Raw genomic sequence first — 27,538 nt, 5'->3', positions numbered from 1 at the left:
TTTAAGCTGGTAGCAAGGGAACCTCTCAAGTGCACTTTTTTTTTTTTTTTAAGGTATTCAAGGAATAAACTGGCAAATATTTGAGATACTAAGCTAATTTCACACTTGCCATAAACTCCAAAAGCTGCTGTATATTCAGGAGAACGGAAGAAGAAATGGAGGAAGGTCAATATTTCATCTTTATCTATTCTTTCAGAATAAAAATAAAAAGCCTAGGCCAAAATCCAATTGATTTTATTTTTGGTTCCATTAAACTAATTGTACTTGCCCATTAGAATAATATTCCCAAAGTGGTCATGCTGACATAGTATCTGATTCTGCTACAAGTCACCTGTTGCAATAAGGAAATGCATGATAGTGTTGGGAAATAGGACCTGGGTGGGGGGAAATATATGTGTGTAGATATATAAATTTGTATAAGAGGTTTTTCTGCCTTGAATGGCAAGTAAGTTTCTCAATGTTATGGGGAATGCAGTTGCAATAGAAAACACAATGTTCACATTTTTAATTAGGAAGAGTACTAAAAATGAGAGCAAATTGCTCAGTTCTGGTACTTCTGCTGAGGCATGTCTAGCTGTACTCTGGTATTTCAGTCTGTCGTGCCCTACTCTCCCAATTTCTACATAGCAGAGATCCAACCTGCACAGACAAATCTAACTGCAACATTGGGTTGCATAATATTAATGTAATTAACCCAATTTCCTGTGAAATATTCAGTAAACATTACAAAGAGATGAAAGGGTAATACCAAGACCAGGACAAAAAATTAATGACCAATTACACAGTGGCAGTAAACACCTCTGACTTTCACAGTTAGATAAAGTCCCAGTTTCACCTGACTTGAGGGAGGACCTTTCCAGTTGTCAGCACAAGCAGAACAATTATGTATTCTCCATGTCTTCACCATGCGGAGAAACCTTAATTCAGTCATCAATAAATTAATCCTTGTTGCCCAAAGGAAAAATGTCAGGATGCTATAGAATTTGTTACAGTATACATGCACTGTCCTGTCCACTAGAGTATGGTTGTCTCTTTTTCCAAGGGCTTTTTCCCATGTGCTGTTCATCTTGGGGAGTGAATGACGTAATTAGGAAGTGCTCCTGTTTGCTGTTGGGATGAATGGTATGAGCTCCTTGGAAGTCTTCAGCGTGCTCTTGATGGAGGCGGCCACTGGCTCTGGTGTTACGCGTACAACGTGAGCTGCAGCCACTGAAAGAAGAGTTAAAGGGTGGAAGAGTTGTTGGTGTCCTGTCACTAATTGTATGAAGACACCATCATCTCTAGCTGGAGGGCAGCTGCATGCTGTCAGCATGGCAGTGGGGAATTTTCTTGAGTCTCTTGCTCTTACTTCTCCTTCCCTTGCAAAAAGTGAAGGGTGTTTTTAATGGTTTCCCTAACAAAGGGCATGCTTTGAAGTTGAAGCTTTCTAATTTTTCTTAATAAGATTTTTAGAAGGTAAAGAACTATACTAAACCGCATTATCATTTAATACCATATCACTTTGTTTAATCTTAATTGACTCATAAAAAAAAAAAAACCTCAAAAGTTTTTTAATGGACTTTAAAGATGATATTTAGGTGTCCTTCAGTACCAGCTGGAGTCTTACTGAGCAGCTGTTGCTGGCAGATCATGGATGTTTTCTGTGTCAAATTGGTAGCAAAATTTTAGGAGGTTTTGGGGTTTCTTAACCAATTGGGTGGGAATTTTAGACGAACTCTATGAATAGAGTTCTGCCTTGAAAACATGTACAATGATTAATAAAATTAAAATTTAATATTGTGACATTGTGTTAGACATACTCTCATAAAGCAGTTTACCTCTAGGACATTCAGCTTAATGATGCCATCTCCATCTTTGTCAAAGGCGTGGAATGCCCCTAAAATGAGGAAACAAAAATACAAGGAGTAGATTAGGTTACTGTATGAGTAAAGATGATTCCCAGGCAGGAAATCAAATGGTGCTCCCTTGTGAAATGCCAACTTGTGCAGGTCTTTACTTGTGGGGTCAGCAAGTATTTTTGCTTCATTTTTCCTTAGTTAATTCAAGGAGAAACACAGTGGGTTCTTTTGCCTTTGTATGAGACAATTTGCCATCTTAGATTCCCTAAGCACATATCTTTAGTAATTAATATCCTGCACAGGCAGTAGTGCTGCGAACAAACTTCGCTGTGAGTATGACGGGGCTCTGAGCAATCTGGTCCAGCACAAGGTGTCCCTGCCCACAGCAGAGGGGTTGGGACCAGATCCTCCTTAAGGTCCTTTTCAGCCCAAGGCGTTCCCTGGCTGTGTTTGGGGGCAGGAGGGGAGGCAGTGCCGCCACACCGGGGCAGCCACTCACGGAACATGGCGTCCAGGCGCACAAAGCAGCAGATGAAGCTGTTGAAGTCGATGTTCATGTTCTTGTTGGCGTAGCGCATGGTGATGATGTCGTAGAGCTGGTTGTTCAGCCGAAACCCTGCAGAGAAACAAAAATGGGGCACAGCTGGGCTTCGGGAGGGGAAAGCACTGCTCCATGAGGGGTTTGGCACAGGCGCTCCCCTGGCCTGGCCCAGGCTCAGGCTGGAAGGTCCTGCTGCAAGTGCTAAACAAAATGAAGTCAAGCTCTAAGGAGCCTCACTGTGTCCAGCTGCCTTCCTAAGCCAGGAGCAATGTTTTGAAGTTGTGATTTGGGAGGGCCCTTAGCACGTAAGTTACCTCAGGCTGTAAGCATGAAGAGGAGAGCTGCAGCCCCAGAGGGCCTGATGGCTCAGCTGGGCCTGCTGAGGGCAAATCAGCTAAAACTGGGGGACAGAAAGGAAGGAGGAAGTTGCTATAAAAACACAGTTAAACAGTGGTCAAAAAATAGACAAGAAAGCAACTCCTTGGTGTGGTGGAGCCAAACTTTGGCACTGAATGCTGCAGCCTGTGCCTCTGCCTTGAAAGGGTCTGTCACAATTTGGGTACAGCTGTTTGTTGGCTAAATTCAAGGTCATGCACAGCTTACATGCTGTAAGACTCTGAAATATTCTTGGCTCTAAAGTCAGGACAGGATTTATTTAAATAATTTCTCTTCTTACAGTGAGAACAGAAGTCCAGAAAATAAAAATTACACATAGATCAGCAGGAGTCAAAATCCAAGTATAGTTTTGTCTTTAGCAAAGGATTACAGAATCACTGAGGTTTTGTAAAGCACAAGGTAGCCATTTGTTTCTGTCCCTTGATATGTGCCAAAATACTACTGGAAGCAAGTGTCACTGAAATAATCCCATCAAGGTTTATAGTAATACTACAGATTTTCTGATCAAAGACGTCTTGCTCCCTTACAGACCTGGTAAAGATATCTGTGGGGGGAGAACTGCTCCCCAGGGGAAGAAGCACTCTGGTGTGTCTTAGACAAGCAAGAGTAGTCCAAAGACTCTTTTCAGAATTAATTTCATTAACTGCAAATTTTGCAAAAATCCTTTCTTCTCATTGTGCGGGTAGGTGAGACTGAACCCACAGTGTCTCAGTACTACTGAGAAACATTAACATGACTCAAGGAATGTCCACACAATTGCCTGTGATGCAAACTTGGACATGGACATGCTCCATCATGGTTTTGGTGCTTGTACATTCAGGTTGAAGGTTTTCCACTGCTCTTGTTTGTTACTCACACAAATGTCTAGAATCCACTGCTTAAAGGAGAGTAAACGTCTTCAGCACTCCCTGGTCTCCCTGAATAGCGGGACCCTGAGTAGGACATCCTTACGACAGCAAAAGATCACTCATTGCATTAAAGAAGAGCTGAAGAGATCTGTTTGTCTGGAAAGACATACAAGGCTTGCCATTTGGATATTTGAGAAACTCTGTCAGTGGGGGAAAAAATGTTTTAGAATTTCTATAGGATCTGTCCTTAAAAGGCACCGCTCTGTGTTCAGTGATCTCACCCTGTGATGCACCAAAACAAAACAAGATTTCTTCAGCTTCTGGACACTGCACTGGGGAAAGTACCTGCATCATTGACTGCATTGCGCATCTCATAGCTGTTAATGGTTCCTGAATGATCCGTGTCATAACGCTTGAAAATTTTCTGGAAAAAGAAAGAAACACAGCAACTGTAATAAAAACTTGTAGTTCTCTTGAATGCACCCGCTGAGTGGATATAGGATGTGTGCCTCTGGTGCCTAGAGGCTTTGCCATATGCCTTATATTGCCACTGCTGAGCAGTCTGGGTTGTTAGCACAGAGTTTCTCTCAGTTGCAAAGTAAAGTAATTTAGATCCAATCTCTGGGAAGCAAAAAAGCTCTCCCCTTGAGACTCTCCTTGTTTGACTTGAATTTATGCTGGTAATCCTCCCTCTTCATTGCCCTAATTATTATTGAGGCCTGATTCTAGTTCCCATCATTCTCCTCCTTCAATTTGTATGTCTCTGTGCTATTCACATGGGGGGAGGCTGTACGTGAGAGATTCAGGCTATTTGCTTGGGCTGTGAAGTAGGATGAGGAGGGACGTTACTTTTCATTTTCAAAGGTAATTCCCAATTATTTTTTAGCCTTTCTTTTTGGTGGAGTGCATGTGGAGCATTCTGGTTTTCCTGCAGAACATTTGCACTGCAGAAGCTGTGAAGAAGAACAATACCTGCCAGCTTTTAATCTTGTCCCAGAGGTGTCGAAATTCATCAAAGTTTATCTTCCCTGAGCCATCCGTCTGTGATGCAAACATTCAGGTAAAAAAACCCACAATATTTTTAGGATAAAATTACTTAAGTCTGTAGCTACTGGTGAAGGGATGAATGTGAAACTGGGTTTGGAATCTCCTCAGCATTAAGAGTAGACTCAGCTGTGCAGTAAAATATTCATAAACATTTTGGTTATTGTGCATAGCATAATGCTTCAGGAGTGTGAAGTACTACTTATACATTGCGTAGAAACAAACTTCCCGTACAGGATACAGCTTTGCCTCTGGAACTATTCTAAAAGTGCGTGAGTAGGATGTTTTAGTGGGCTCTTCTGAAATACCTCCAAATGTGAAGCTCACCCAGTGCTTTTTAAGACAACTGAGCTTTACTCTGGAGGGAAGCTCTTTCTGCCTTGCTTAAAATGAATTGAGAAATAAGCAAAATGTTGACTAAAGCTGTTTTCAAAAATGTGTTTAGGCTCCAACCATTATGGCTGTGGGTTGTAGTTACACTTTTTTTCTGGTTATGTTTGAATGCACTTAAATTCTCTCAAAATTGTGTTATGTCAAACTGGAAAACTGAGGGTGGTTGTGGCAGAGGTAACTATGTGGCATCTTATAGTCTGTTTTATTGTGCTTGTTCCAGACAAATTCTGGCTGCATTGCAAGCTGAGCATACAGTAGAATATGTGATAAATTATAAACTTAAAGACATAAATATAGTAAGTTCATTGGCAAGAACTGTAATTATGTTGAGTTTGTTTTAAATATAATAATCAAAAAATCATGCTTCAGTACATAATGTGGCTAGTTTCTGATACCTAAAGAAGAATGTCATACTGACTGATTTATTCTTTAGCTTTCTTTTTGGGGATATATTTCTCTGCCAATTATGCTAATGTTGACATGACTAGAATTAAGATGTGCCAAACCAGGAGTGCTTTTTTATCTGACTACAATTTGCTGTTTTGTTTCTCTGGATTACTAAGTTGTGTGTGTGTGGTGGTGAAAAATACTGAACTCAAGTGGTTTCAAGCACTCCCTTTACACCAGAAAAGGATACATCCATTAAGGCAATCATGCTGCGGCAGGACTCCAATTCGAACCCTTCTGACCTTAGGTCCTTATCTGAAACAAATGATCCCAGGTGAATACAAATCATTCAAATCAGCAAGTGATTTTCCTCTCAGGTGTAACTCTAATCAAAATAAAAGCCAAACCTACTTCCTTCATCCAGTAAGAAGTGGCAGGGAAATCTGAAAAGACTCTCGGTAATGTTATTGTTTGTGAATTAGATATTACTTTTCTTGACTTGTTATATACAAAAAAAAACTCTGGAAAACTCTAAACTAACTTCTGGGTTACTAAGCAAGCAGGGTCTGTAGGTTAAAGTTTGCTAAACAGGGAGAAAGGTCTGACTCTCCACTAGAAAATTTTTAAAAGAGCATTTGCAGAAAATTGCATTATTGTCCCATGTGGTAGTTCCAATGAACATCTGCTCATTTCTAGATTATCAGTGCTAACAACCTGTAGAGACCATCTCTGTGAAAAGTTCAGCTTGTTAAAGTCCCAGATGCAATGTCCAAGGAAATGTAACTGGGAAATTTCTGAGTTTGAAAACATCAACAATTTTTATAGTGCAGCTTGGGGTGGGGAGTTATGCTCTGTCACAGATTTCTTTCTCCAGGGTTAGTAAAAACATGCTCGAACTCACGTTTTTTTACGACATTATTGAGAACATTCCTAAGTTCCTCAGCATTGATCTCCATGTCCTAATGGAAATGTGGTGAGAATATCATTGGTTACAGCATTCTTTATGAAAAACAGTTTTATGGATGGATATGCTAAAAGTATGAAGTCTTTGGTCACTTTTCAATTAGGCATACACATGTTTCAAACCAGGAATTCTGCTTCATGTGAATGTTAGACCAGCTCTGTCTTGAGACTGCAGTACAAGGTAGACCTGAAGCTACCATACAGTGCTCTTAAACTAAGTGCTCTTAAGCTAGAGGAATGACTGGTAATTTCAAGCCAAATAGTGCAAGTCAAATAGCAAAATCAGAAAATTCCTATGCCACACTTGCAGCCACTTGATTTATGCAGTTCTTTGATCTTTATATTTTTATCTTTAACTTGTTAAGCATATACCAGAGGGCACTGCATTTCTAACTTGCTTATACTTGTTGTGCAAAACAGCATCTTGTAGGAGAGATAGAAGAAAAAGGATGAATTTAAATAAGACTCCCTCAGACACAGTGGGAATAGCTTATACATACATATAATGATAGCTGTGTCCTTAATGGGGTTTTTATTTGATTTTACTTATCTCAAAATCACAAAGAGAATTTGATGGGAGGAAATTCAAGGGAAACTTTAATATTCAGTGTTCTGAATCAATGGAGTAGTTGATTTAGGAGCTGTTGTGGCCAGGCTGCTTTGAGAGCAGAGACAGGGATTGATTGCATACTCACATCCCCTGCGATCTGTCGGAAAATATTCCTGAACTGTTTTTGCTCCTCACTCTCCTCATGAGCTTTTGCTGAAGAACGCTGAAAAGAGACAAGCAAAGAAGAGATACATTCTGAGCCCTGCGAGGAAGAGAAAGGGCCTGGATGGCTCACTTGCCCTTGTGTGAGAGATTATCTTAGTGAATCTGGAGGCACTTGGAGTAATGGGTTATCCTCCCACTCCTTTCCCCATGTTTTTGTTAGCTGTGTTCCTTAAAACTGCCAAGTGTTTAACTTCATCTCACTGTTCTCTTTCCTATTTGAAGGAGCTTAAATAATTACTTCCACTGGCAGTTATCTTCTAATTTTTTGTTTCAAAATATTGCAAAAGAGAAGTTTGGAGCACAAGAAACATACATGAGAATCAAAGAATGGTTTTGGTTAAAAGGAACCTTAAACATAATCTTGTTCAAGTCTCCTTGCCATGGGCAGGGACACAGCATTTGCCTCCCAGCTGCCCTGTAGGCTATAATTGATCACGTGAGCACTCTTTAGGATGTGGGCAGCCCCTTGCTGAAGACAAACAGCATATGAGACAGTGGAAAACAAAGAACATGAAGCTTTTCTAGTCACATGGAAAATGCAACCCTGAACTCTGAAACTCATACTGAAATGCAAAATTAAAGTTATCAGTAACAAAGTGAATTTCTTGGCTTAGCTCTTCTTTTCCTTTGTCTAAATGCAGAGGCAAGTTTAGATTGGTTCTCACTTCACTACCTGCATGCTCTAGCAGCCATGCAGGAGAGCAGCACCTTCCCTTTAAGCAGATGCTCCAGCCATGCCTCCAGATGCCACAAGCCTGGATGTGGTGACCTGGCTGTTAGAGACACTGAGTCTCACCCTCCTGCAGGCAGAAACTCTGAATTTTCTGCTCTGTTTTCTTCTTCTCTGGTAGCGAGAGAAATGAGGGGGGTTCTCCTGGGTTTGCCCATCCTTTATCCTCTAGCCAAAATGGACTAGGATAGAGGTGTGTAGTTTGTAACAGGAGAGGCTGCGCTCATTGCCAGGAGCTTCTGCAGCCCTTCAGTTGTGGTTTGTGCATGTGCCCTCTTTAAGAGGTACTGCCTCAGGGGGCCGAGCGGGAGTGAGTTGAAGGTGGGGAAGGAATCTCTCACAAATGGGATTCTTGTATGAGAGAGCAACCAGGAGATGTCTTCAAGCAACTAAATCCCCCTGCAGAGCTGATAAATACCTGAAGTGACAGTCTCTCTGTGCTCATGCTCATTAGATCCACATAAACCAGAAGCAAGTCATGTTAAGATGTGATGAGAAGCTGTTTCGTATCTCAGAACACCTCTTTGCCCTACTCCTGTGCTCTCCTCAGCCACTCTTTCATGCTAACCAGACCAAGCCTTATTTCCCCCTCTGCCACTTGCTGCAGAAACCTTTTTATCATCTGCTTTGGTTTTTTCACCATCTTTGCCAGCATTTTCATCTGCTGTCAGCTCCTTATTGCTGTTCGCTCTGTCAGAAACGAAGATGATAGGCTAGAAGAAGAAGAAAAGAGCAAAAGAGAAATGGAAATTACACAAGAAATAGTGGAAAATTTGCTTACAAGCATTCCATGGAAAGTGCATGCAGCAATAACTCAGGCTCTTGAAAGTATGACGAGAGAAGCCATTTCTTGGAATGAAAGAAAATAAAGAATAAAAATAGAAGTGGAAAATTTTCTGCTGTTGCTGCTCTTCTCATGCTAAAAAAACCTGCAAAATATTTTTTTTTGTTTTGTTTCATTTTGGGTTTCTTTGTGTGGTTTTGTTCTGGTGCTTTAGTTGGTTTTTTATGGGGTTTCCCCCCTGTTTTTAAGCAAAATAGGCCTCCTAGATTCTCATCATTTAAACTGATGAGCTTGCCCCTCAATGAAGGGCAGTAGCACTGAAAACAAACCAAATGTGAATTGTACGCAGAAAAGGAGTTACTTGTGTAGGAGCTTGTTAGTTATGTGAAGCATATGTTCTTTCTCTATATTGATTCTTGAAGCACTCAGCTGGAAGCAGCCATGTGCAATTGTTCTGGTTTGGTGCATTTAAAACAAGTTAAAAACTGCTACATGATGTGAATGTGTTTCTCTAGAGTATTAATTACAATCAGCCTGTCTTGGGATTAAAATATCTGATTACATTTTCAAGGTCCAAAATGTGTTGTGTCGAATCAAAAATAGAATCCTGGACTTTGGTGAGCAGAAACTTCAGGAAAGGGGAGTGGCTGCTACACTAGGCAATGAAAAGCAAGTGTGAGGGAGAAGGGGGTGCTTTTCACTAGCAAGGGGTGTCAGGTTGCCTGTGAAGGGGGCAGGAAGGAAGGACAGTTTGAGCAACCCAGAGGACTGAGCTGATAAAGCTGAATCATTTGTTACCCTTTCACCACCCCTTTGAGTGAGAGGGGTATATGATGCTAATGCTATTTCCTTAGAATCTAATGTAGGAAGACAAAATCCTGCATGCAAAAGGCCTCCTATCCAGCACTCTTCATTAACTAGACAGACACAGAGATGATTATAATACCAAGGAACTCTGTCCTTGCTCATGCATTGCACATGCTTCTTTGCCTTGCTGGCACTAAGCACATTGCACAGGTACCTACCTTGCCCTTTTTCTTCTGTGTGAAGAGAAAAAATTAAAAAGTGCTTGATCAGATTATGCAGAGCTGATGGCAAACTTTAATTTTTTTATTTTTCCCTTTCTCATGTTTATTTTTCCAGTTCCTATACTCATACAAATTTTCCCATTTGCTATATTTATACAGCTTTCAAATCACTAGAAATGAGGGAACATGCAGCCACCAAGACATGGCACACTGAAAGAAACACATTGCAGAAACCATAGCAAAACTGTGTCTCATCTCATCTGGGGCTTGGTCTGCTTGAACAAAATCTCTTTAGCTCTGAGTATTTCTTTTCTTTTTCCCAGCCTGCCAGTGCAGTGGAGATTGAACTTCTGTGCTGACAGAATAATGATACATGAAGTGACAATTTAATTCCCTCATATCTGGACAGTTATTTTTCCCTATGACAGCAAACAAAAAGGGAGCATTTCTGAGCAAGGTTTAATGGAGCTCAGTTCTGTGCAACAGCATTTCCTCTGATTTTTTTTCAAGATTAATTGTACTGTTAGCTCTAGTATATTCTCATAAAGATGTGTAAAACTCCACAGTGAAGAATTAGAACTTGTCATGGATGCTGCTTTGAATCAGAGTGCTACTAGGATCCCTTTTCAGAAAGAAGGGACTACAAAATAAGGTAGTTTTTTCTTTATTAGATATGATCCCAATTTCACAAAGAAAGTATCTCAGGGCACAGAGCTAGGCTTCCCTTGGTAAACAGATAATCTCCATGGATGGAGACAAAGGAAATGCTTAGCATCCAGCTTCTTTATGCCAGGACAAGATTTCAAATCTGCAATAGTATTTTGGTCTCAGTCAAGTTCAGAAAGTAGTATATAAAGCAAGTGTCAACAGAACTATCATGATGAGAAAAAAGATGAGAGTTTGTGATAAAGGTGCTGTCATTTGTAGCTGCAAATTATTTCCTGCTGTAGGTTTCCCTAGGTATCATGTTCCTCATCTCTCTACCCCTATACACAAAAGAGGACCAGGACAGTACTTACCAAAGGACGCTCTGCCTCAATCGTGTTTTCAACCTCCCTAAGTGGAAAGCAGAAAATAAATAAATCAGGAAAGTGACTGTTCCCAAGGTTGTTTGGTTTTTTAGGTGTTTTTTAAGCAGCTACTTGAACTTTCCAAGCAGCCAGTGGTGTGGGCTGGCTTCCAGCATTACGGCTGCAGGCTCAAGGAGTAGCCTTTTCCCATTTTGAGCTGAACATCCCAAGTACCATATCCAGGATGGCTGCCTCCTGGCTTACGCCTGTAAAGAGCCTCGATAACTGTGAACTGGAAGTAAAACAGAAGTTCTTTGGCCTTAGTAAATGGCTAATGGTTTGTTTGCAAAGGATATCCTGCAAGCAGTAAGCTTCTCCAAAGAGAATTCAAAGTAGTTTCTTGTTAGTCTATAAAGTAAGCTTGTGGGTTTGCAGCTTGGAGTTTCTAATGAGGTTAAGAAAATAAAAAGCAGGGTGTAGCAAACTGGTAACATGACTTTAGCAGACTAGTGAGGTCACTCCACCTATATGGCCAGATAAATGGCTCTGCAACTTACTCTGAAAGACTTCTTTTCTCTGAGAAGACCCTGAGGATGAATTCTCCCTCCTGGTGGGGGTCATATGTCGATGGGATGATGACGTACTCGCTGGGAGGTAACCGGAAGCGCTCAGAGATTTCTCGCATGTTTATGTAAGTCTTACTTCTAGCTTTGGAGGCATTGTAGAGGAAAAAATCCTTCTGCAAGTGGTGCTTGGTACCATGCATCTGCAGAACAAATGAGCCAATTTGTCTTCAAGGATGTCTTTCCCATTGCCCAGGTGGGCTGCCATGCAGGCAGTACATGGCTGGGACAGAAAACACAGGAAGCATCAGCTCAGCAAGCTGAGGGGTGGTGGTAGCTGGTGGCAGGTACGGACTCTGTCACCTTTAAGTTGCTACTGACTGAGTCAATTTGGCTTCTGAGGGCTGTTCCAGGGCCCACGGGCAGATTGTGTGGCTGACTTCTGCTGAGTAGGCACTTGTATCTATCTGACCCTTTTGCTACATGCTGGGTTGTATGTAACCAAAACTCTTTCCTCTGAGGGTGTATGACAAGGAATGGTGTAAGCAAACTCCTGCATGCAGAGTGGTAAAGTGAAGGTGCTTTCAGTGGAAACGTGTCCTTGTCTGGACAAAACATGAGTTCTGAATCTAACAATGTGATGATCAAACATTGCATTAGTTCAAATATGAAAATTAAGTCAAGAATTGTGGACTAAGAACACTTGCAGGATGTTTTTTTCAGAAATAACCATCTGTAAGATAGCTAGCAAAGACAACATTCAGACTGTCATCCTCATGCTTCCCAGGTAACAAACTTCAGGTGAGCATGTTAGCAAAACTTATGATGCCAATGATTCAGCTGCTGTCAGGCTCAGAAAAAAAATGCAATCTATGTATTTTTAATAAGCTTTCTTCAATGTCTGAAAATACCATTAATTTTCTAAACAAATTCTAAGACTACAGAGAAAACTCAGTGACTGCAGAATGTAGGCCATTTGTATTATTTTTAGGAGGAAATGCAAGTAGTTTAGGGTGGTTCTTCATGGAGTGCAGAGGCTAAGCACTCACAGGCACTGCTTCTGCATCTCTGACCAACTGTGCAAGTGATGGCCAGGCCACCAGAGAAGACAAAAGAAGCACTGAGGAGACGGTCCAAGTGAAAATGGGATGCAAATGAGAAAGAACTAAAAAATTACTCACAAAATGTTACTAATAAACACTCCAAGCAAAAAGGTTAGCAGTTCTACTGCTGTTACATCCCTGAAAACAACCTTGACTGGGCAGTCTCCTGCTGACTTGCTGACAGGCACTACAGTAACACTAGCTGTGAGTATGCACCAAGATGTCAACCTGGCTCCGTTCTGCGCATACCTCTTTGGGCACCTTAGGGAGAAACAGAGAGAAGAAACAGTCAGAGCTGCAGGGGGAGTCTACATGTTTATAGGTCATACATAAGGGCATTCACCTAGAGTTCTGGGGACACAATAATTAAAATACCTATAGCCAGATAAGCACTTTCCCTCTTCCTTTCTAGGTTTCTTGGCATCTACATGAAATCAGCTAAAATCTGAACCAAATATGTTTGTGCAACGGACTGAGTAAATTGACTTTTTCATCAAGTCAATAACAGGGATAGAGGTTAATTGCTACATATGAGTCTTGGGTGTCTTTCTCCTTTTTCACACTCTTCTGCCAATGAAATGCCTAGTTTCAGAAAGGACAAAAGGGAGATTGAAGAAGATATAGGAAAGAGTATGCTAAATTCTGGCATTAGGTCACTATAAAAGCCTAAAAAGTGTCTTACTTAATAGATGGTTAAACCCTGACATTACTATGGTACAAGCAGTTAGAAAGACTTGAATTCCCTTCCTCTCTTCTAGATTTTCCAATTTCCTTGCGAAGCAAAAATTGCAATTGATGTAGTCAGTCTGAATGATTCAGTGGTAAATGCACACTGTTGGGATTTGTGACCACAGTGCAAAGACCAAAATCTAGAGCTGTTACCTCATAGATGGCAAAGCCAATGGTGTACAGGTTGGCTCCCAGCTTGCGCTCTTTCCTCCTGTTTTTCTGCATCAGTGCAACAAGGAAGCTGCAGATAACCTCTTCATCCTCAGGATCATCATCTTCCTCCAGGAGCTTCAAGCGATACTGGGGATTGGTCCAAAATGTATCTGAGAAATCCCACCAGAAAGCAAAGAAAACATGTAAAGCTTCAGTCTTCTAATGATGTTCATGATCAAAGAGAACTTTTAAGTTCCCTGCCTATGGCTCCTGAGGAAAAGGTTAAAACTGGGCTAAGACTTATGTGGGTTTTATTACATATTATGGCTGTTTCCTAGTTCTAACAACTGCATAGCAAATGAGGATATATGGAGAACTGTCATCTGATAAACCTCTAAAGTCCCTAAACCTATCGCTAATCCAAAAAAGTGAATTGCCCAAGTGAAATCTAACAGTTAAGGGTGAAATTTTTCCCTTCTACTTGGAGCACTGTGAAGTACTTGAACAATGATTTACCTTTGCTACGGCTGCCTTTTGGGCTTACAATATTCTGTTACAACATGGTGACAGAAGATTTCCAGCTACCAATCGCATGCCTTGTCCAGTGAGGAAGCAAGGCTTTTCCTATGGCTGAGCACTAACCAGGCTGTGGTATGACTTAGCCTTTGGGATCTACCCTAGTCCCCATCAAAGAGGTCGTATCTCTCAGGATCCTTTCCTCACCTGGATAATTGCGGCAACCTCCAGCTGAACAGCCTCTCACCCAGCGTCCTTCATTGACTGACACAGTCCAGGTCTGGAATTTATCCACTTCCAGAGTATCAGGTGTGAGGTTACAGATCTCAAGCTTTGTGAAGTGCCTCATGAAATCTTGAAATGATATCCTGGAGGAATTGAGAGGAAATTGAACTCAAATGGATTTACATGGTCGGCAGCTGTCTGAAAGACCCTGGGGAGGTGGGGGATGGTGACCAACAGCACTGTCAGTACTGGGACAAGTTTGCAGTTGGGAGTGCCATGTTTTCCAAATGCTTTTGGTCTGCTGGTTGGTCAGTTACCACAGGTACAGCTCCAAACTCAGGGAAACTGAGCTGAGAGAATGGTATGAAGGAAGGGTGATGGAGAGCTTGTGGAAGTGTCACATTATTAGAAAGACTGTGCTGATGGCACTGAATAATCCCTGGTGGAAGAATGAGAGGACCACAGAGCAGGGCTTGTTGGGAATATGAAGGGGAACAGAGGTCCCTGCAATGGTTTTAGCGGATTTGTAGTAGTGCAATGTCATTAATTTTTGCTATGACTGCAATATGATTGCATATTTCCTAGAGAAGCACTGGTTTTTGACTGATGCTCTCACCAGAACTCCCCATCTTCCACGACCTTGTGCTGCAGGCGGATTTTCTCTGCTTCATTAACAGAGTCCCACTCCTCTGACCTTCAAAGGAGTAAACAAGTTAGCTTAGGATTTGCCATACACTTTTCATCAAAGTTTCTAAACTTTAGCCACATAGAGTGAAAAATCAAGAGTCATTTTGCTACTTCCACATAATTTTTCCTTTGTAAGCCTTGCAACTACTTATTCTCAATGCTATCCTCTTCTGCCCAAACAAAAGAAGCAATTGTCCTACTTCTCTCTGCCTTCCCCTTTGAATTCCTCTTAGCAGGTCTCAAACATCTGCTGAACTATGTTAATTTTACTTAGCTTGAATAAAAAGGTGTTTGTAGATTATCATTGCTGGCGTACCAATTGAAATTCCTTGAAGGAAAACCCTGACATCTTGCTACATTTAGTTCTTTTGTAACTTATATGATTTTTCTGCTATCACATCTTGTTTTGAAAACAGACACTGCTGAATTTAATAAGCAGTAAAACCAGATTTAATGTGTCATTAAACTGGGCTCTCTCTTCATTTCCATTTATTAAAGTCCCTCTTAATATCTTATTAGGTACTCTTTTCTTTCTTACATCTTCAGCTAAGCACTCAAAATGACAACAAAGACAATTCAGATACCTCATCACTGAATATTAACGTTATGCACAAACTGCATAAAGACAAATAAAGCTGCAACTTCTTTTTCAAATCACACAAAACTGTTTTACTCACTTGTCACTCCAGGCTCCATTCCATTCCACCTGGCCCCAGGGGTTTCTCAGCCTTACCAGACGTATTTTCTCCCCTTTAAATACTGTCTAATTGAAAAAAGAAAGCAACAAGAATAGATGGAGGGTAGGTTCAAAAGGAAATGTTCTGCCTGTCACCACACCCCTCAGTGATTGTGCTTTTCTGGGCCATACCCCACCCTGATCTTCTTGGGGTGACTGTGGGAAGGCTGTAAGACCAGGAGGTGGCTGCCTATGGCCACCTTTGCCCAAGTGGGCATTTCCCCAGAAAGCCAAAACTTGGATAGCTTTCTTTGTCCACAAGATTTTTACTTATTTGAATATAATTTTGTTTCCTTAGCTCATAATTTGTTTCATGCCTCTCCTGGCTTGGCTGCCGAGCATGGGGCCAGGCCAGTGGTGGCTGCAGCTGTGCACAGCTGGAGGGGAGCAGTGCACGTACCTCTTCCACGGCCGTCACGGAGTAGGCATGGCCTTTGACGAGCCCGCAGGACATCCGTGTCTCGTACTGCATGGGCACTATGGTCTGTTAGACAGAGAGAAAAACCTGTGGGACTTGTGCAAAACTCAGCTGCCTGCTCCAGGACAGGTGCTGCCAGCCAGGGCTTTCCGAGAGAGGGTGCCACCGTTCAGGTGACCGGATTGTTTAGCTTCTTCTCCTCTTTGTGTTTGTTAAGGTGGTCAAGCTAAGCGCCCACAGAATTCATGTTAATAGTTAGGAAGGAGTGAACCATGAACTAAAAATGGAAAAAGTTGCTAATATCCATTGAAAAGGACATTTTCTGGTGTCTTTTTCCCTTTTTTGAAGGTTATGGCTTTTTGCACTTGGAACATGGTGGGATATAGCATGCCTAATCAAATAATTAGCTTTTTTTATTAGAAGGACTATTCAGCCTTTTCTAGGATAGTATGTTCCTGCATAGCTCAGTAAGGTTATTACAGGTTATTATGAACTGGTTAAACATCAGAGCAAATCAACACCTAGAATACTTTCATCTTTCCACATGGCACCTATCTTATCACAATGACATTTAAACACCCATTTAATACACACTGTTCCTGCTAACTGACACTCTTTTATTGCATCTAACTTTCAGAAAGGGCGTAACTGGGTCGTTCAGGTGTAAATCCATTTGTAGTCTTAGTCATCAGCTTTTAGTGTGTCTGATGGATTTTTACTGGTTTATCTGTGAGATCTGGAATTGGGAGCAAGATGACAGATGCACACAGCCTGCTGTACTTGTACAGGGATCTCCAGTATCAGTGAGAGGGGCAGACCCTGACATGTGCACGTGGACCATGAGCAAAACTTCCCCTCCTTCTTTGTGTCTGTTACTGAGAGATGCCTGTAAGGTCCTCTCAGTAACTCTGCCACCCCTTCTTGACACATCTGATGGCATGAAAAAGGCAGGGCTGGATCCTGGGAGAGAATTGGTAAAGTCACACAAAAATGTTCTCAGCTTGCACAGGGAGGATCTCATCCAAATATTTCCTGGATGTTGCAACTGTTTTCCATTATTTCACTTCAGCACCTACTTGGTTTCGTTTCCCTTGATTCTGTTTTCATACTATAACCTCAGACTTTTTTCTTAATTTCTTCTCGTTGTTGCCATCATTACTTGACAGAACCCCTTTCTCTTCTTTCTGTTTAAGAACATTAACTCCTGGTGCCCTGGACTACATCTCAAAGTGCAGTTCTGGAAGCGTTTCATCTGCCTCTTTCTATCAGGAGTCCTGATTTTTTTCCTGGTGATGGTTGAGGAATGTGCAATAACCAAGAGCTGCTGGGGCAACAAGTATAGGAAGAGTTTTGAAATCTTTTAGCAGACAGTCACCGAAGAGGAAATTCTCCCCACAAACATGGGTGGTTTGGGCAGCTATGCTTGCAAAAAAAAGGTAGTCATACTGGTCTTTCCCATAGAATGACACCATTTCAGTCTTTTAGAAAGAACTAAATATGGTTGTCAGAAGAGGAAAAAAAAATCAGCTGTTTCATCTGCAAATGCAGAAGAAAGTTTACACAACCAAAAGTTTTGAGTGATGTAATTGTGGAGGATTTTTCTTTGTTTTTTGGGTTTTTTTGGGTGGTTTTTTTGTTATGTTTTGTTTTGTTTGTTTGTTTGTTTTTTCCCACCCTTCCCCACACCCCTGTAAAAGAAGAGATATAATTTTATTGTCATGGAAATGCAGCTCCCTAAAGGGCAAGGTATGACAACTGCCTGACACAGTGGAGGTAGCAAAGTGTCCCTCTACAGATTTGGAAACTTTTAAGTTGTCCAGTATGCGATTTTTTCTTACAGGGTTTTAACATCCCTCTCTTTATTTTGCTAGATACTGAGGTGGATATGCTGGAGTTACTTTGTATTTCATCACACATATAACTCCACATATTTTTCATTTTCCTTGTTAGGCATTTTTAATGAGGACTTTGTTGGCAGTAATCAAAAAGGAGGATCCCTAGAGTAGACTTTCCTCCATTAAAGGGTAGAGCACTGTCTCAAAATAAGTTCACATAGAGCTTTTTTGCCTGGACCGAGAGCTATGCAGAGCTTGCTTTTTCCTTCTTTGACATTCCATGCACACTCAAAGATCTTGTTCTATTCTAGTATTTTAATTTTTTCCTTCTCTCCACCCTATTCAAGCAAGAGACTTGATAAAATCCACTAATTTCCACTAAATTTCTTGTTCTGCAAATAATAAGCCTGTGTCACAAGCCAGCAGCCCTTTAAAGCCTCAGTATCAGTGAAGCCCTCTAGCATCAGTCACTGTGTTGGAAAGCACTCGAGTCTTTTAACACACATGTAAAATAGCATCCATAAGAACATTTCATTAGTGTTATTCTGTGGAAACCAAATAAGGATTTAAAAGCATAGGTGATATGTTTCTCTAATTTTTTTAAATAAAAGCATTCTGAAGTCAACTGCTTAGGAGACATACCCAGGCTGGCCTCTCCTCCATCCCCTGGTAGTCTACAGTGGACTGAGTCATCTGGGCATTTTCTTGATTCTTCACCATGCGAGCAATCAGTTCTCCAATGTTGCTTCCAGGAGCTGATCCATAGGAAAATCCTAGGTCATCCTGGCACAGAGAATGGGAGAAGAGTATCATGGCGTGGTAAAAATTAGCCTAGATTACTTTTCTTTTCCCTCATTACGTCCATACTTATCTACAGTGGTCAATAGCAGTGCTTGTTCTTCCACCTTTACTGAAATACGGTAATCTATAAGGTATAATTTTTTTTATTTTTAAATTTACCACAATAAGTGAAGACAGTCTTGAAGCCACGTTGACAATAAAATGTTAATGTACATGCTTAACATCTTTGACATGAAGATTTGTGTCTTAACAGAATTGCAGCATCCTCATACTAACCTCATTTCACTAGGTTAGGGTCTTGAGGGGGAAGGGGTGCTGGTTTTGCTGATTGCACCTGTTTTTTCCACCTCTGTGTTCTGCTTCTGTTTATTTCCCTTTTGGTACTCCCTGTTGGTGAGTAATGGCTGGTCTCTAGGGGGGATTACTCCATCTCCTAGAAATGGATATTTTGTGTGTGGCCTAAACCAAGCAGTTCCAAAGGTGGTACATATTTGGGTAAGAATGGAGAGGTCCCTCTCCTCTACCATTTATTATCTGCAAAATTCATATGGACTCACATCAATGGAACTGGCCATGAGGGAGCCTCTGTCAATGGCATGTTTCATGATTTTATAGATATCTTTAGGGGCATCCTTTATCTCGTAGAACTCTGTGACTCCTCCGGTGAAGTCCTCCATGGCTTCGGTGGTGTTGCCTCCCTTCAAAGCTTCATATGACCCATGGAGTCTTGAAGAGAGAAAAGAAAAATATTCTTTGACACAGGTGTAGATAGCTACCTATATATTTATATCCATCTTGTGTGTATAATTACTGCTATGTGAACACACATACTAAAAACCCTCAAACCATCGGTCTGCTAACTCACAAGTTAAAAGTTCTAAAAAATGCCACCTGTGCACATAGCAAAAAAAGAAAGATATGCTGAAAATCAAAGGTAGACTTCTGAATGAGTAGCAAAACTTCCTAGAAGATACACTTTAACCAATCCCCAGCTCCAAGGAGTGGGAAAAAGCATTGGTATATTCAGGGATATTCTCTGTGTGCTTCTAAAGGCTGCATGCAGTGGTTTAAGCACCGTCCCAGGCAGAGCCCTGCCGGGGAGCCCGGCACAGCCCGCGGTTCGCTTTACTTTGCATAGGCCTTTTCCAGGAGGGCGCTCCAGAACTCGTTGCGCTGGGAGGACTTGGTGAAGACCAGCTGGTTGTTGTAGGTGGGTAAGCAGTCATCGATGACGACATCCACCCAGTCTCCATAGCGCCAGAACTGCTCAAATGCAAACAGGAAAAAAACAAATCTGGATTGACTTGGTGCAGGGAGTGGGGAAGCCTGGCTGAAAAGTCAGGGTGAGAGAGGAGAAATGTGGAAATCAACTGCTTTGAAATGTGGCCAAAACTGACAGCTACTGTGAGGAAGGCAGCTAAGGTTCTTTAAGAGAACCAAAGGAAATGTGAAAGCAGTCAATCTTTTTCAAATATGAAGTTTTTTGATAATTTGTTATAACAGACCAGCTATTTGTAGGCCTAAAAATAGCTGCTCTTGCCAAGTACCCACATGTCTGTGCTGGCTGTAGTGCTGCATCTGAGCAGTGAGGCAGGACCAGCACCTGTTGCTATTCCTCACATCCAGGACACCACAATCTGCAAATGCTTCCTTGGTGGGTTAGTGCTTCCTAATTGCTTTTATTGGCTTTTCCTTCTGTGACTGCCCTGGTGGACGAGTTTGCGGTGAGGCAATTCAATCCCTTTTCCTCCCTGCTGTCACTCAGGCTTCCAAAGGGTGGAGAAAAGAGCGAAGAGCGTGCCAGGAGCTGAGCCTTGAGTAAATGCTTACCACTAGATGGAGTGACTCACCTGGAAGTGAAAGATACCAGCATAGTTTTGTATGAAGGACTGGTCGTGAGGTATGACTCTACAGAGTAGTTTTTTATTCAGTGTCAGGCAAGCAATGGCAGCCAGAAACCAGCAGTTACCTGTAAATGAGCAGAAGCAGTGGATAAAATGGAGAGAGCAACTAGAATCAAAGGGAAAAGCTGAGATATTGCCAAGTGATGTGTTGACTCTCAGTAGAGCACGAGTCTCCCTGTGTTCTGCAGTACTTTAGCACTTTATCTATTTGTGCTCTAGAAATGCTCATGGGCATTGTTCATGGCTGGGTGTACAAATAGGATAAACAGATGATATTCCCTGTACTTTTGAAAAAGCCTAAAATCTGATGAGCACTGTTACCTGCATTAAGAATTCCCTGTGTCATGTGAATCTTTCACTAAAATTCTTGCCTAGATTGCTACTGAACAGATCTCAACAATTTGCTACAGAGTAAAGGAATCACTGAGACAGAGAATTTCAGATACCACCTTGGAAACAAAAGAAAACTGGGAGCTAAGCTATGATGCAGATTTTAAAAAGTGCAGAGTTGAAGTAAGAATTCCATACCTAGTTCTCCTTGGCAGATATCTGTTCTGTTGGCTCCACCAATAATAAACCGTGGATTTTCACAGATTTCCTGCAAGACAGAAATGGATGACCAGGAATAGCATGCATTATGATGCCTGTTTAGCACAGAAGTAAAGGCAGTTTTAGAACATTTTCCTATAGGATAGCTTGTGGTATCAAAACCTCTCTCCCAGTTTTCATCTCTAGATCTTCATTATGAATATGTTTTGGAATCTGGATGTGCCAGAGTTTTCCCCATGCATCTACAGGGTATCAATAGCTCAATATTGAGCCTGGGGTGCTCCCTCTGTATTGGAATGTGAAAACACACTGAAATGAGAAGAATTGGGGAAAACATTTTTTCCGCACAGTAATGAAGAAAACAAAACATTGAAGGCAAGAGGAGAGCAAGCAGATGAAAAAACCATCAGGGGACTAGGCTAAATTATTTTAAAATTAACTTATGTCCACCTTACATATGCTGGGGCATTAAAAGGCTTGAAGAATGCATTTCGTTGGTAAAGAACCCCACCATTACTCATTCTTAAAATTAAAGGCTCAGATGTTTAATTACCAGAAATTATCAGTTGCTGGTTAAGAGATTTTATTATTTTCCTCATGTGGCAGTATTTAATTGACAATGCTGCATTCAAAAATGTGTACAGATACCACCTCTGTCTCTGAGGACAGGTCTTTTGTCTTGCACATTGCACAACATATTTGGTTTGTCGGTATTTGTATTAGAACAGAATGGGTACAAGATGCTGTACAGGCATAAACAATTAAGACATTTCTGCAGGGAGGGAAGGCAAAATGCAGCAAGTGAGGTGGGACAATTGCAGGCTTACATTGCCCTTTTCTATAATGGATAAAGACTGTAGTGTAGAGGAACACCAAGGAAAGTAGTGCCTATAACCTGTCCTACAGAGTAAAAAATGTGCCTGCTTTATCCCATCTGTCATACTCAAATACTTGGTATGGAGAAGAATAAGAAGACACAAGTTCCAGATGCGTCTCTTGTGAGGGTAAGGGAAGAAAGATATTGCAACCTGAGGAGCACTGTCCTGAGCAGCTGCAAATTGGGAAAAAGACAAAGTATAGTCCAAGAGCCCAATCTGTTGAAAGATATTGGGACTAGAGTGGGAAGGGGACAGAACAGACAACTGACAATTGCCTGTGTGGCAGTACACATGGGCAGCTGATGCTACCTCTATAGTCTAAAGCTTTTTACTCATATCATCAGGGTAGCTCTGGACTTTCCCAGACTCATGTTTCAGGTCTAATAGTTTCACTTGGTTCAAACCCACTTTTTTCTCCTTCACAGTTATCACAAGAGTTGTTTTGATGTAAGTATTTGGATTAGTCATATAGCCAGACAGAGAGACCAACTTCTGCCACCCTCCCTACCACCAACCCCTGCAGGCACTTTCTTTTCCTCGAGGGAAGGAATGTAAGGATTATCCTGTTATTTTGGGCCTTGGTCAGCTGTTCAGGTCGTGTTCTGTCAAAGCAGATATTTCAGATGCCTTTATGCTTTTCTCCACTCACTTGCTTTGTTTAAAATATTCTTCCTCACATTGCTGTGGTGCTCTGCTTGCACAGTCCAGCACAGTCACTAGTCTGAGATGCCAGGTTTTTGGTTTGTGTTTCTTCCAACTCTATTATTGTATTTTGGATCGATTTTGCTCTTATTGTAACTAGCTTTGAAATCCAGCATGCTATGTTTTAGTTGAAAGTAGTCAGGTGCCACCTCGGTGTTTCCAAATATTAAATGTACCACGATGTGTTACTCAGAGCCATTTATTGCATCTTGGGGTCATTTGTTTTCTAGGATGCTTGGTAAAGGCATGCAAAGGAGAGAATCATGCAATTGTCATATGGCCTGGTTTAGCTATGACAGAAATGCTTTTCTTGCATTTCTTTATGGGGATCAGGTGTGTATTGCACACTGTGGATATTATTTTAATTTCTATTTCCCTAGTTCATCTCCAGCTGTGCTAGTTCTGCTGGCTACAGCTGAAGTTGCAGAGAAAGGTATCAAGATCTTCCAAGGCTGAAGTACTCAGTCAGCAGAGTGAGATGAACTGGTGTCCAAGATGCAGGTGGTAGGTCTGTCCTTCCAGTCTTCCTGAGCAAGGGATTGCTCTTCATCTCCTAGGTAAAGTTATCACCGAGAATCCCAAAAGGCTGCACTTCATTGAGGCAATGATCCATCTTTTAAAAGAGCCTCCTCTGATCTGAGTCTCTCAGACTGCCTTGGAACTATCCAAAGGATCTTTGTGTTGCACTGGGTTGATCCAGTTCAGACTGCAATTTCATTACAAAGAGTCAGTTACAGCAGGGAAAACAAAGAATCCCAGGAAAAAACCTAGTGGTGGTGCATGCTGCTTTCTGGGAAGAGATTACTTATGAGTCAGTTGGAAGGGAGCACTGGAAAATGCAAAGGCAGCATGCAACTAAAAATGGCATTTGACCTTTGTTATATTTTCATTAGCTTTTCTTCTGTATCAGGAAGAAATCTTCCAGTCAGCTTATACTGCTGCAGACATTCATTCCTTTAAAAACTGCTGTTAATAAACTATGGCATTCAAAGTAAACTCCCAAACCTGATCCTATCAAAGAGAGCAAGGATCCTTTTCCACCTAAGACAATTTGTAGCCTCATTGTCTTTTGGTCTCTTGTGGTCTAGACCATGCTTTTAAATAGCTGTGCTGCACACTTCAAGCCACAGCTCAGTGTCAGACACCAAGCTGGTTTTTGAGATTCTGAACTGGATAATCTTCATCTGAGAGTTCTATCTTGGTGGCACTAACTGCCATCTTTGCTTTGTGGCATGACCTGCACAGGCCCACATTTTGTGATTACTAAATTCCAATAGCTTCACATGTGCGCAGTAGATGATCTGACTGGTTAATTTTCACTCCAAGCAAAATTCAATAGTTTGTTGACTTGATTTTATATGTATTCATTATTAAAAGAGAGCTGCTTCTGGTGATTTTCTGGCTATGGAGAGGATCACCGTAGGGAAGTCATTGAATTTGGTGGGTAGTGTTGTGACTTGGCTGCGAGGAAGGAGAATGACAGTGATGAATTTGAAAGCACAATGTCACAGTAGAGCCTGCCTATGAATAATGACACTGGTGTCATTAGATGCAAACAGGACTGCAGCAGGACCTCTTAATATTCCCTGTTACGTTAAAACAGACTTTTTCTCAGCTCTCAAAGATCAGTGGCCTCATCCTTGCTCTCAGCTGTGAGAAATTCCCACAGGCAGCATAGCTGTGAGAGGCACAGCCAGTCAATGAGCTGGATATGACCTTTTGCAGGTGTAAACTACTCTTTGGGCTTCTTTTACCTGCTGTGGGTGAGCGATTAATTTAATATTTTGCATTAACTGAGGGATACTTAATTTTCCCTCTATGTATCCAAACCATGGTTGTGCATACTCTGAACAGAAACACTGGAGGGATGGATCCTGCAGTCTTTACTCAGGGAAGCTTTCAGAGCTCTCACTTGGCTTTTGTCCGAATTGAGTATTGGGAGGTCTCCTCTGTGCATTCATGTCGTGGCATGGCAGTCACCAGCTGGGTAGAATTACAAGGGCCTTTTTGCTGCCCCCCTGCCAGGGCTGCCAGCTGCCCTGCACGGCACCTGTCCTTCTGTGGGTAAGGGACAAGGCCAGTCCTCATGTATTCTCTACCTTGCAGCAGGAGAGGACAAGCTTTTTGGGCTTTTTGGGTGGCAGGGGAGGACCTGACCTCTGGGTAGAGGGACTTAGACACAAATTGATGGGGTGACATGACTAAGGTGACTCAGGATGTCAAAGAGTTGGGAATAGGTTGTGCATTTCCCAGCCCTCTGTTTTAAGTGGGATGATAGAGCACATTGATCACTTGTTTATTTGCTGTATCTGGAGGTATGTGGCACGTAAAATGCCACAAGGAAAGATCTAGACTGGTCAGCATTAGGGTATTCTCTCAGGACTTCTGAACTCTGAGGTTTTTGGTTTTTTTTTTCTTTTAGAGTAAATTATCAAGTTTTTTTTTTCAATTACTGACCTGAATTCCAAAGTAATTAAAATTATCACTTTATATTTTATAAGCTAGTTTCTTTCTTTGGGGGGTAAAAAAAAGCCATTGCAATTTAACAAGAAGTTAAAGAAGTTGTCCGTATCTTTACAGACTATTACAAAACACAGCCTGTGCAATTGAGTTTATGTGGTGCTTCAATGATTGCTTTAACCTGTTAGCAAAATATTCTTTAGCCCAGTATTACTCCTTCATATTAATTTGATTTTATAAAGTCTTGGCTTGTGTCAAAAAAAAGAACAGATAGCTTTGGGTTTGAAATTTTCTTTGTATTTTAAGTCTTACAGGTCCCCAGCCTGTGGCTGCTGCATGAATAATAAGTCCAAACTTTCATATTTACAACTGACTTAAAAAAAAGTCTTTGGAATTAAGATCCTGGTCTGAACTTTTCCAATAAGAAAGGCTTGATTTGTGCCTGCACAGTTATATAAGACAAGTCTGAGGTTATATTGTGCATTTCTTTTGTTTTGATGCTTTCTAATGTGCCACTTGCAGTCTGTCTGCTGCAGGGTGCTGACACTCATGCACTGTACTGCTAAATTGATTCCCTCTGAAAAAAGAGGGGAAATCCCATCCCTTTACATGACTGACTTGGGGCTGCATTTAAGTTATTCACACACTTTTCCAGAGGCTGATGTAGACATGGGGATGATGAAGGAATGACAGGGCACAAGTGCACAGGGCACAACAGATGGGGGACTCATTTTGATCCCTCCACATTACTCAAGCTGTTATTGTGACAGAAGCACGTGGCCTTCCTCCACGTCTGTAAGAGACACCAAGAGCTCGTGTTCTTTTGCTATTCAGTTACACTCTTGTGGTCAGTCTTATCTACTACCACTTACTTTGCCACTGAAACACAGGTTTGGACGCAGGGGAAGTATGGCAAATATAAAAGAGGTGGCCAAAAACTGCCAGAGAGAAGGAGCTGTGGAGGCTCCTCAGAACAACACCCCCACAACAGGGGCCAAGGCACTGCTCTACGGGCAGGGGAGCAGCTGCCCAGCAGAAATGACAGGGAAAAAGTGTAACTCCTCCTGAAGTAGGAGGGAGAATCAACTGGGAACTGAGCTATTAGTCCTATGTCAGTGAGAGAGACGGAGAAAAAAAGATGAAAAAGAAAAGGTAGGCTGCCTGAGGAATTCCCATAAAATAGGAGAATGAATGGGATTACTAGACAAAATGGGTCTTCATAGCGATTAGAATACCTATGTTTATGGTAAGTGGGATAAGCAATCCCACAACTGATTAAAAGCATGTTTCAGACCATGAACCATCCTTTCATTTTCACACATGAGAAAAATGGCAGAATACTAAAATAAAGGTGTAAGTGAAACAGGGTAGTGTTGAAGAAATTAAGCCTCAGCAAATCCAGTAACTTGTTGCAGAATGGGAGGAGTTTTTCTTTAGTACTTTCAGACCAGAAAATCCCAGGCAAACCATGCAAGAAGAAAATTAAATTCCCCATATCTCTTTCTAAGTATTTAATTCAATCTCTTTTGTTGTTGTTGTTTCATTACGTTTTATTGTATTTTAGTCATTATATACACATTGCCTAACCTTTCACGGCCCTGGATTTTTATCTTCCAGGAGAGCTCTAAGGAAACGTATTTCCAGTTTATTCCACCTGCCTCTCCAGCACACAATTTCTGCAAAAATGTAAGCTCGGGGTGTATACTTCAATTGACAGAAAAAGGCAATCAGCAAACATGTTACTTACACGGGGTCTTTTCCATTCAAACTTGACGGGGCTTTTCTGGCTGTAGAAAAGTGACGACTCATTTGGTGGGAAATCGGGATCTTCATAGAGAACATTTTTCTCCAGGCACTTCTTGTGAAGCTCTTCATAGGTCTTCTCCTTGACGCTGATAATGGGCTGATTGCGACTAATAATGGCAGAATAAATCCCCCCTGTGCCCCCTCCTGCTCCCTCCGTAGTGCCAATGGTGGCACTGGGGACTGACCCAGCAGCTGTTTGCTGAGCCACCGCTGCATTTATGGCAGTCGGCATGGGAATCAGGCTTACAGCAAATGCTGAAAGACAGCAGGATCCTGCAAACTGGAAGGAAATTTCAGAGAAGAGGAAGTTGCTGTGCAAACCGTCTTTTCTGTCTGTTGAAAGCCTTCTAGTTAAATTTGCAAGCCAGAAAATTCCATGTGGTTTCGCATCCTCTTAAAGGACAGTATTTTGTCATCAGAAATTGCAATTTGTTCCTTGATATGGGACAAGATGATTAGTTGGCTCTGTCCTGTATCCGAGTTGTATCCACAGCGTGTGTGTGTGCCGTCCTGTGTGTGTGAGCGTCCAGAAGGGACAAGCTTTAACCGTGAAATCTAAAAATAACTACAGGCAAAGAGAGAGGGAAAATGAGAGGGGAGGCATGAGTGAGAAGGTGTCAGTCTTCTGTGCAGCTTGTGCTGAGGCCAGGCATGTTCCAGGGACGGGCTCTGTGTGTGGGCTGACTCCTGGTGCAAGCAGTTCATCTTTTCCTTAAGTAGAGGGAGCAGTGGAACT

General features: G+C 41.6%; 1 protein-coding gene across 3 annotated transcripts; it reads right to left on the bottom strand.

The window, feature by feature from the left end:
- Positions 1 to 217: 217 nt before the first annotated feature.
- CAPN3 (calpain 3) lies at positions 218 to 27,335 on the bottom strand. 3 transcript variants are annotated; one of them, XM_015630145.3, is made up of 24 exons: positions 26,744 to 27,333; positions 20,936 to 21,005; positions 20,354 to 20,472; positions 19,633 to 19,766; positions 19,061 to 19,229; positions 18,345 to 18,485; positions 15,850 to 15,933; positions 15,391 to 15,476; positions 14,643 to 14,720; positions 14,009 to 14,169; positions 13,286 to 13,455; positions 12,653 to 12,664; positions 11,295 to 11,503; positions 10,747 to 10,783; positions 9,725 to 9,739; positions 8,527 to 8,628; positions 7,106 to 7,183; positions 6,349 to 6,406; positions 5,698 to 5,762; positions 4,596 to 4,664; positions 3,969 to 4,047; positions 2,338 to 2,454; positions 1,818 to 1,876; positions 218 to 1,209 (listed from the first exon to the last, which is right to left on the bottom strand). In XM_015630145.3, exons 1-24 carry the CDS (start codon positions 27,032 to 27,034, stop codon positions 1,183 to 1,185), a joined length of 2,430 nt encoding a protein of 809 aa, XP_015485631.1. In that variant the 5' UTR covers positions 27,035 to 27,333; the 3' UTR covers positions 218 to 1,182. The 3 variants fall into 3 exon arrangements, 2 of the variants coding, with proteins under 2 accessions (XP_015485631.1, XP_015485632.1); XM_015630146.3 differs by lacking the exons at positions 8,527 to 8,628; positions 9,725 to 9,739; XR_004497863.1 differs by lacking the exons at positions 218 to 1,209; positions 1,818 to 1,876; positions 6,349 to 6,406 and having other exon boundaries at positions 26,744 to 27,335.
- Positions 27,336 to 27,538: the final 203 nt, after the last annotated feature.

The sequence above is a fragment of the Parus major genome, chromosome 5, assembly GCF_001522545.3.
Source record: "Parus major isolate Abel chromosome 5, Parus_major1.1, whole genome shotgun sequence".
Taxonomy (NCBI): Eukaryota; Metazoa; Chordata; class Aves; order Passeriformes; family Paridae; genus Parus; species Parus major.
Note: the sequence above shows the minus strand (reverse complement) of the source record. Positions and strands in the feature narration are given on the sequence as shown.

Excerpts from the sequence above, each read along its gene's own strand:
- CAPN3 (XM_015630145.3), bottom strand. The coding sequence starts at position 27,034 with ATGCCGACTGCCATAAATGCAGCGGTGGCTCAGCAAACAGCTGCTGGG. Across the intron at positions 19,767-20,353 it reads CTGGTATCTTTCACTTCCAG|TTCTGGCGCTATGGAGACTG; the intron begins GTGAGTCACTCC and ends GCATTTGAGCAG. Across the intron at positions 2,455-3,968 it reads CAATGCAGTCAATGATGCAG|GGTTTCGGCTGAACAACCAG; the intron begins GTACTTTCCCCA and ends GTTTCTCTGCAG.